Below are 10,939 nucleotides of genomic sequence, written 5' to 3'. Positions count from 1 at the left end.
GACAATTTCTATTTAGTGTTTGGAGACCAGGTCTTCCATCAATACGTCGGAATTCCAATGCACCTTATTGTAATCCTTTATTTACCAATCTGTTCATATTCTTATGGAGTCGAATTTTAGAAATAAAACTTGTGATGGAAAAAAAAAATCTTGTTGTGGCATTAGCCGTTTGACGTTTTATCAATTAACAATTCTTACTTCGTATGTCGAATAATATACCAGTAAACTAGAAAGATAAGGCATCACAAAGTCTGTTAAATATGTTCATATTTGGGTGTTTTACTGACTGTAAACTTAATAAAACCGACATCTAAAATAAATGATAAATGGGATGACCATTTTTTTTTTATGTAGTAATATTCAACTATCACCATTTGGTGTCTATATTTTCCAACTTATTCGGTAGGCAAGAGCATGTTCTGAATACGATCAATTTTAAATCGGGTTACTGAAAAATAGGTTGATGTCACAGGGCTATCCACAATATCCTTTGAAGTCAGTATTTTGTTCATTATATGGTCATTATAATGACCTTGTTTGTCGTGAGGATTCGATTTCGTGGCTGAAGAAGAAACATATAATAGTTTGAAATTTTATAATTTTGTAGTGAACATGAATTTGTGAGTCTCTTCATATCACAGAGCAACGAAAATTAGCAATTTCACAGTAGCTAAAGGCAGTGACGTAAAACTTGTCTTTCTCAATTTATCGTCTTGGGGCCCAGAACTATGGAAGCCCAATTAGCACCTATCAAAAAATATTTTTTAATTTGATGTAACGAATTGGCGAATTTGTGTAACGAATTTGATTCGTCATAACAATGTTTTGAATTCGTTATAACGAATTAAATTTGTTATTACGAATTTCTTGAATTCGTTATAACGAATTTCTTGGATTCGTTATAACGAATTTCTTGAATTCGTTATAACGAATTTCAATTCTTGAATTCGTTATAACGAATTGAAAAAATTATTATAACGAATTAAATTCGTTTAAGGGATTCTAAAATGTGTGTTGGCGAATTAAATTCGTTATAACGATTTTAATTTTCATTAAAAAAATCTGCTGAATTCGTTAAAACATATTCACAAATTCTTTTCTACAGGCCATAATCGTCGAATTTGATTAGACGACTTTAATATAGCAAATTATAGAATTTGTTTAAGCGAATTTAATTCGTTATTACAAATGTTAGAATTTCCGTACAGAACATCTATCGACAAAAAGATGAAATATGCTGAACTGCATGAACCACACATGCATTTCTGTTAACTTTATGTATGCTATATACTGCTTAAGCTCACTAATTATTTTGATGGAGAGATCTACCAATTTACATTTGATTTAATTTTCCTTTACGCATACATGAAATTAAATCTGTAGTTTTAGATTTTGCAGTGTTCGGAAGAATCATCTGGGTGGATCCAGGAATATTTCCTAGGAGCGTGGTTTCCATACCCATTCTAAAGAGAAAACCTAAATCAGGAAAAAACCGAAAAGAAAAAAAACCCCTAAAAATGAAAACATAAAAACGAACGCAGCATCCTTCTTTTTGAAAGGAGGGGACTTTTAAAGATACTTCTTACGTAGATTTATTCACTCTAAAAATTTTAAGGGGACCTTACCCCTCCTCTTCTCCGCAAGATCCCTTCATAATTTTCATATCTTTGGCAAAGAAGAAAAATTCCAGCCGTGGGTTGAACGTTTTTCTGAATCGAAAAATCAGCAGAAATGCGGATTTTATGAATTTTCTGTGGTACATGTAATTATCTTAGCTGTCGTCAACATCCATAACGACAAAGAGTATTGACCATAAAGCCACTTAAGACTAAATATGGGAAGATGGGTTCCTTAATCAAAAGGTGAACAAGTAATTTAGTAATATTCTGCAGTTCTTTTATCTGTTGAAGTTGTCCATGATAATGGTCTGAATATAGATGCACACTGGAATCAACTTCATTGTTACCTTCTCCACAAGCAACCAAAAGACGTTCTTGTCCCTTAAACAAATGCTTGCAGTTAGGAATAAATCATGTACAACTATACATGTATATAGAGCCAAAAAGATGACACAAGGAGAGTTAACTTTATATAATGATTTCCTTTTGACCAAGCTAAGTCCGTTTTATGTTATAGTTTAAGAATTAAGACATACTTAAGTAGTACTTAGGCAGGTCTTAAGATTGCACCTAAAACGTACTTATTACCCTACTTAAGTTACAAACTTAGCAAGCTACATGTTACGACCCCCAGGTACCTAGGAGGAGTAAGTATCCTCCTTTGATCGGTCAAACACGCCGTGAGCCCTATGTATTGATCAGGTAAACGGAACATTCCATTATTACGACCAGAGAATTTACAAAATGCTTACTTTAAACGAGGTTGTTGAAATCCCTGTAACATCAACTCATCATCAACTTGTCAGTATTATGCCTCGTTTTTAAAAATTGTTAGTACTCAGAGCATGCTCTTGAGTATCGAATAAGTTGGGAGATATTAACAACATATGCTGGTGATAGCGGAATATCACTAAATAAATAAGGAAAGTTGACGATGGAAAAACTGGTCATATATTGTTTGTCATACAATTTAGTTGTTAATTAGCCCTTATTGTCTATAGTCAGTGAAACATAATTTTGCTATTTAGAATTTATTTTAAGATTTACATTTTTGAAATTGTTAGATTTTTTCACGATTTATCAATTAATTTCTTTGGAAGAGACCTGGCATTCATTTAAACACACTATATGATCTTAAATAAGGGATTCTTTCTAAAAAGTTCGGGTAAGTTCTATTTGAAGAAATTAAAAGATAACGAGTTTTAAAAGGTCCCAAATTACACGTCATTTAGAAAAAAAAATCACATAGGACTGCGATTATGTAAACTTTAGAAAATTACAGAATATCTTTGAGAGACATATTTGAACATAAAGTTAAACAAAATGATGTAGTTTACACTTCCTGTCATGTGACATTTAATACGAAAGCATAGTAATGATACTCCTGGATCATAACAGTACTTCTAGTCACACTTTGACTTACAATCTTCAAAAAAAAGTTCTAATACTAGTATCTTATGGATGCTATAAGTTCAGATCATTTGCGTACTCTGTTTTACATACGATGAGTGAATGCTAAATGTAACCATGATAATTTTCCCGATATATAGATTACTATAGTAAACATAGATAATATACGGTTGTGCCCCCTCAATAAAAACGGCTGATGACCTTTTTTTTTTTTTTTTGCTTGTCAGAAAAATTTTGGTAGTGCCCCCTCAACTGTTCAACTGAAAAATGTATGGCTGTGCCCCCCCCCCCCAACTAAAATTGCTTCCTACGGGCCTGGTAACTATAGTTTCCAAGGTTAAAAGACTGCCTTTTATATCATCTGATGAAAGGGCATGTATATGCCTTCTTTTAAAACATGTTATCATTATTGGTTGATGGCGTTATGAGTAATGATCGATTTTATGATTAGTAAACGTTGCATCATCATCAATGGCTATCAATGTGCTTCATTTATGCCTTTTTATGAAATACAGACGTACGTTTATAAGCTTTTTATGAAATACAGACATGCAGTTAATATAGTTTTTTTTAATAAAATACAGACATACATTAATACATAAATACATTTATTAGGTTTTTTCTTTAATGAAATACAGACACACTTGTATGTATGTATACAATGAAGACTATCTGATACGTTGCTGCAACTAAAAGAGGAAAATTGTTGATGATAAAAGTTTTAGTAGAATGTTTTTAAATTACATTTGTTAATCTTAGAATATTTAAACATTACTTCCCTGGGTACCTTGAAAACAGTTAATTTTATGTTTATAGTTTCTTCTCTTTTTTTGTCTTTGCGAGAGGATTTTTAAAATCACAAGTATACGTGGGGATTTCTTTTCACCTTTAAGCTTTTCTTATCTACATTAAAAGAAAATTTATTGAAATTTAACAACTATTACAATGCTAAAAAAATAAAATATATCAAATATGTATAAAGAAAAAAGCGGTTACCATTAAAAGGTTTACATGTTCATTCGAAGATTGAGGCGAATTAATTTAGTCAAGTTTTTAATTCACCTATCAAGGATAGGTCATTTCGATAGAAAATTATTAATTTCCATTAAGACAAAATTTTACGCATCAGACCTACTTGTTGCTGTAACTAATATTATTTTTATAAACCAACACACTTTTGTCAGCTTTATCTTTCTTCCATACAGTACAAACAATTGGTGAAACGTGAGAACACACCCAAAACAATGGACGTTCATTATACTTCCTGTTCTTTATGCTTGACTGAATTACAGCTGTTCTACAACTGAGAATTCCACGTATTTGACAGTCTAAATATACTTGTCTGTGTTGTCTCTATGTATTTTGCCTAAGGCTGAAAATGTTTGTTATTTTCGATAATAATCAAATATCTTTATGAATCATTGTAGTGTTGGTGTATATCAAACAGAATATGGATTACGGATTTATGATTGGATTTTTATTTTCTCATTCTCTTTGTAAGTATAATACGCTCCGTAATGTGAGATAGAACAAAGTATACGATGTGTTGTAATCCGCTAGCTTTACAAAGTACATAATAACTACTAAATCTAGAAAAAAAAAATAACAATATTCCACACGTTTCATTAAATACGAAGTGCAAGTGTTGTGTATTAATTGATTTGGGAAATTTCATAATTTATTCAATATATTTGAAGGTAACAATGTACATGTATGTATATACGTGTATGCATGTACAATTATTTTCTTAGAAATACGTTCACTTGTGTTTATAATTATTCTAAGTTAAATCGAAAATGCGTGATACAGAAGTAATCTTAGACATAACATGCATCTGTGTTATTTAACTGAGTTTACCTTTAAAGGAGTGCTTTGCCCTTGGCTCGTTAATGTCATTCGTCACGAGAGCAACGAATTTATTTTAAGACTCTCGTCATTTCTTGTTAAATCAGGACATTTATATGACATGCTGTTATTCTTATATATAGCACAGATCTTCATTCATTATAAAACACGTCTTTTATTTGTTCATTAAAAAATGTTGGTCTGTTTTAAGGAGGCTGGGGGGGGGGGGGGGTCAACAAATTAACCACAAATTAACCACCAGATTTAACTTAATTTTTTAGATATGATATCTTAAGCTGTCAACTATCATTTGGCAAAGAAAAATTTCAAAAATTTTAGTTTTAAAATTTGATCATTTTCTATATCTTCATATGGAGCTCTTCTTCTAAAGGAGATCAATATAGTCTAAAAATGGCCACAACCCCCCAGCCTCTTTAAGTAAAGTTTTGTTTTATTACTCTTCCCTATTTGACCATGTTTTTTATTTGTATATAAATATGTTTATATACCGCATGTTAATGAGAAATAAACAAAATGAAATAATTCTCAGACTTCAACTAGTCTAGCTTTTTTTTTTTTTTTTTAAAGTTTTTAAACTTTTAAGCAAGCGCATAAAGAACTTCGGAGAAGCAGGCGTGGGATATGCTTCTGATAGATATTTATGTCTGCTTGCCTTTCCAACCATAATTAATACAAAAACATAACTCCTCCTTGAAGAATTAAAATGGTCATTTATTGAAGTATGCAATAAATGACAGCGAATCAAAACCACAAAATAATAAAATGTACAATAGATATATGTAGTAATATGCTCAATTTGTGAACTTAGTATATAGCGCAGAGTATTTATTAGTGAAAGGCATGAAATTATGAGAAAAAAAAACATTCCCGCGGATATTATTCTATTTTTAGAAAGTGCGTTGTTGTTTGAACACAGGCCATCTTGTTATTGTCTGAAATTTGCCCTCTTTGGAGTATGCACATTATTTCATAGACGAATGATTTTAATACTTGGGAAAGTGAAGAAAATTGTGACGATTCGAAATATTCATTATCAAAACATACATGTATGACATTTGCTTTATACAACAATTCCTATAAATTAAGGTAAATTAAAGAGCAGACTTTTTGACATCATAGACAACTGCTTCCTCAATAAAAATGGAACACGTAAATCTTTATATTTTGTGACTGATCATCTACAAAATTACTTTGTTACAAATAATTCTGATTCTTTAAGTACTTTGAAGTTGATATTAAAAAGATGCCGGAGTTCCTCATTGACAATATCTATGTTTTATTTGGAGACAAGGTCTTCCAACAATTCCCATGGACACTAATTGTGTTCCTTTATTACCTAACCTGTTTTTGTTTTAATTTGAAGCAGAATTTATTCAAAAACTTCGTCATGAGAAAAAAACCTCTTGATGTGGCCTTCAATTCAACCTTTATATATATATCGACGTTTTATCAATTAACAATTGTTTCTTTCATTCATATGTCGACTTGATATATCCCAGTGAACTCGAAATAAAAGGCAGTACGAAGTCTGCCACATCTTTTTATATTTAGGTGTTTTACTGACTTAAGACGGTAATGACCGACTAATACCTAAACTGTATGACAAAAGGGACGACTTCAGGTTTTCCATCGTCAGCTTTCCTTATTTTTTGTAGCAATATCCCTACATCACCTGTATGTAGTGTTTATGTATCCCAACTGATTCAAAAACCAAGAGCATGCTCTGAATATGATCAGTGTTTTGAACTGAGGCAAGCTACTGACAAATAAGTTGAAGTTACAAGGACTTCAACAACCCCGTTTTAAGTCAGCTTTTCGCAGACTCTAAGGTCGTCATAATGACTTTCGTAAATACATGTACAACCAAACGTTGGGTCGTATTTTGTCTGACATGTTTGATACCATTTGTTAGGCTTTCGTTTTTATTCTAAATCTGACTACGGACTACTCCGTCTACCAGATCAATACATAGGGATCACGGCGGATGTGACTGGTCGACAGGGGATCCTTACTTATCTTAGGCACCTGGGGGTTGCAACATGTAGCTTGCAATACCTCTGGGTTACGAGAGCTTTTTGTGTAGATTATATATAGATAAATATTTTCTTCTATTTTCAGTATGTTAAGTATGCTAAGAAATTGCACTTATCTAAGTTGAACAGATTAGATTAGACATCATTAGACTAAACCATTATTACACGTCGCTTGCGTGGTGCAGTGGATGGTCAGAGCGTTTGCTCTAGGGTCGCGGTGTAAGGAGTTGATTCTTACGTCAACTCCCATTGCTGTTCAAATCCAATTGCGGGACGTGGAGATGGGTTCTTTGAATGAGACCGTATTTATAAACCAAGGTCCCATTTCGCAGTAGGTGCTGGTACGAAAAAGATCCCTCACTGCTCAATGGCCCTTAGTGCCGAGTATAGGTGGTGGCATTACCATACGAATGAAAAATTCTCGAGAGAGACGTTAAACAACGAACAAACAAACAAAACAAACACTTTCAGATGGATTAGACAACACTCCGGATTATATATACAACATTTTAAAAATTGAAGTTACTGAAAGAGATGTGGAATACTTAATATGCGGATAAGGCAGATTTACAATATCTCCCTTTATTTTTAATAAGTTTTGAATTATGCTAAGCTTTACACTTATCTCCCTCTATTTTCAGTATGTTTTGTCGATGGACTGACGTGTTACAGTTGTACGTACATTGAGAACAGCGGTAAGCGTGATTACGAGTGTGTGAACGCTCCCTTCAACGTAACCACCGCCAACACTGTTCCTTGTGCCAACGATAGCTTCTGTTTTACTAGAGTACAGTACAACAAGGGTGAGATATAAATTTATCCCCAGTAGAATTTAAGTAAATCTCTAAGCAAACCAGTGCTGTAAACCAATTAAATATTTAATTATTCCTCGTAATATTGCATTCATTTAAATATTTGATAATTCCTTGTAATATTGCATTCACTTAAATGATGTACATGTACAGAAAAACTGCTTTTGTAAAACCTGTCATTCAAAATGACAAAATGAAATATTCTTACTATTTACATTTCTTTGCAATTCTTGAACTTTTCGATAATTCATTTTACAACAGATACACTGGAAGTTCGTTCCATATCTAGAGGATGTGGAGAAAGCGCTTCACTGGACTGTGGCAGAAATTGCTGTTCCACTGACAACTACTGGCACACGTGTTTAACAGAATGTCTCGCTGATAATGAATTCTGTAACGACAAAGACAAGTCAAAGTACATTTCTGGTACAACCAGTCCATCTAGCGGAAAACCCCGTAGTTCTTCCGAAAAAAATCATAATTCCATATCTGAACTGATACTTACTTTAGTCATATCTTTAACATTAAGATTTTTATAGATGTTATTGTAATTCATTTTTGTATATGTCAACATACATTGTGTAATGTTCTTTCAGCATTTGAAAACTCGTGAAAATTACATCAGTTATTCTCCATAGTAAAACAATCGTATGTATTTAGAAAGGTATTACCTGAAGAATAGTTTAGTTTTATTTAATCTGCAATTTAAACTGTTATATTGGTTTGTAACAATGATAAATACATTTACGGGTATATGACATTTGAACATGTACACTAAACAAATTGCTAACTCGTCACTCATTATTCTCACTTGTAAACGAAACATTTGCCAACTCTAATAATCTATCTTGTCCCAGTTCGAATATTTTGATGTCATAATGTCAAAACAAGGCACTCCTTGCCCGCAAACCAGTTTTCCAAAGCCGATTGCGCATTTCTCTTTGCATTGATAAGTTGGTAGTTACACTATGCCGTGGTCACCTATAGAAGGCATTTTCATATTTGTTTATCTGCATGATCGCAGAAATTATTAAAAGAAACAAAACTCTTAACTTATTTTAATATTTATTTACAAACCTATTCAAAGGAACATCTTGCAAAAACCACACTGACTGCCTTACCCACACTTTTCTATGGTCAAACACCCGTATACGGAGTGAGATTTTTCTCTAATTTTTTTAAAGAAGGCAAACAAAAAGAACGCAGATCACAGAAGAAAAGGGAAAATTTCCCCTCCATTAACTGTGAGCACGATTTTCATGCCTTTCTATGAAGTTATTACGCTCCGGTTACATGTAACGTTGTATTAATTGGTCAGTTTGAACATTCTTGCCTTACTTTATTGTAACATATTGTAAAGAACCGAGGGTGCGGGGTATAATGTCCTACTCATCGACCGCTGCTTATTCTCTGGTCACTGCTCAACGTTCAAATGGTTACGTTACCTCAATTTATATAATGAACGACTTCCAATGGTTGGTTCACTTTAAATTAATATGTCTGTACTGGTTGTTATATGATTAAAACTTTGTATTAAGTTCATACCGTTCATTGTAACGATCAACTGGTCCAGTCATATGTACATGTACACATATATTCGGTTGGTACAAGAATACAATGACAAACTTATCCAGGGCATTTCTAAATTACTCTTTCACTAATGGTTACACGTATATTTAAACTTGTTAATGTCGGTACATACTCTTTTATCCTGCAACCACCACTTGCATTGATCAAAAAAGGTTATCTAATAAACCAAAGTTATGTTTGGCCAATGCTCTAACAAAGCGTAATCTAATTGCGTTGTTTACTCCATGGCGTCATAGTTTCAACTGCACAAGCCTAAATTTGTTAAAAATAGCTCATTTTTGAGGTTTAATGTAAAAACTGTGTTGCAGGATAAACAAAAAACATAATAATTGTCTTGAAATATAAGTGTTATTGAGGGTCGGTCGAAAACGCAAAGAGAACTCGGCAGGCCTCACCTTTTCTCATATTTTCTTACCCTCGCCCAAATATCATTTATATCTGTATACTTGGGTCGCTATTTGCTGTCGATTTCATGTAACTTCAAACCAAAAAACCTGTCTTTTATAGAAAAAAAAACTTGTCATGATGACATAAATGCTAATAACGTCATAATCAATAGCGCATTTTAACCCTAAAAGTTACTTAATAACTTTCTACCAATATAAAAGATATAGCAATTTTCCATTATAATATACAAATCAAATTACAAATGTAATAAAATTCAATTAAATCAATTACTCTTCATGTTCTTAGTAGTTTCTGTTTCAAAATCAAATACAATCACACAGGCACGCATTATTTTTTATGCAACATTTTCAGTAATTTGGGAGTTTGAACAGTCTATTAATCAAACGTTAAAAGATTGTTATTTACATTTGCAAATATTTTTCTTAGATGAACCTATTGAAGAGGAAATATGTTCAATTCTGTATGAACTTATTAGGGGGTCAGAGGTCATGGCGTGACCGAATCACACAGCAAGACGATATCTTGTCTACATATTTCTGTCACAGTGACACTGTTTCGGAACTTCTGAGCCGTTAAAGCGATGAAAAAGATAAAATTATTGAAACATATATTTTTTTTGTTCAACAAATGATAATTATATCTTTCTTGGGTGTGAAGAATGTTTATAATTAGCCTAAAATCACGCTTACCTTTTTAACCCGAAATTCCTTTGAAGGTATGTAAACTGAAGACGATATACCACCGCTTTTGACTTCATATATAAAGAACTCATACAATAATAGTAAGATTATTCTCAGTAGCGATCATTGTTTTTTCATTACGAACAGTTATTTCCTGAACTGGACGGCTTAACATCCATGTAAATATTCAAATGTTGGAGCGAGGCGAACTCTGAAGAACAAACAGCTTCTAGGTCATTGCGCGTCACAACATAGCAATACGGCGGGCCGTTTGTGTAATAAATGCAGTTCTACTCAGAATATTCGTCTCAAATGTAAATAAAAGTAATAAACAACAATGTTAAAAAGTTCACTGGGAAATGAACTTGGTTGGTACGTGATCAAATCTTCTGAGAAGCCCTTCGGGCTTCACAGGATTTGATCACGTGACCAACCAAGTTCATTTCCCAGAGAACTTTTTAACATTGTTGTTTATTTCTTAATTAATGACGTCTTGCTTGATTTGAATAAATGATTTTTTA

The 10,939-nt window shown here is 32.6% G+C and overlaps 1 protein-coding gene across 1 annotated transcript; it reads left to right on the top strand.

Moving 5' to 3' along the window:
* The first annotated feature begins 4,342 nt into the window (after nt 1-4,342).
* Nucleotides 4,343-8,283, top strand: LOC133179032 (uncharacterized). The gene is made up of 3 exons (XM_061313763.1): nt 4,343-4,525; nt 7,570-7,731; nt 8,002-8,283. The coding sequence occupies exons 1-3, from the start codon at nt 4,480-4,482 to the stop codon at nt 8,277-8,279; spliced, it is 486 nt and encodes a 161-aa protein (XP_061169747.1). The 5' UTR covers nt 4,343-4,479; the 3' UTR covers nt 8,280-8,283.
* Nucleotides 8,284-10,939: the final 2,656 nt, after the last annotated feature.

This window comes from Saccostrea echinata, unplaced genomic scaffold (assembly GCF_033153115.1).
Source record: "Saccostrea echinata isolate AGI-Se365-2 ecotype Australia unplaced genomic scaffold, CSIRO_AGI_Sech_v1 ptg000001l, whole genome shotgun sequence".
In the NCBI taxonomy this organism is placed as follows: Eukaryota; Metazoa; Mollusca; class Bivalvia; order Ostreida; family Ostreidae; genus Saccostrea; species Saccostrea echinata.
Note: the sequence above shows the minus strand (reverse complement) of the source record. Positions and strands in the feature narration are given on the sequence as shown.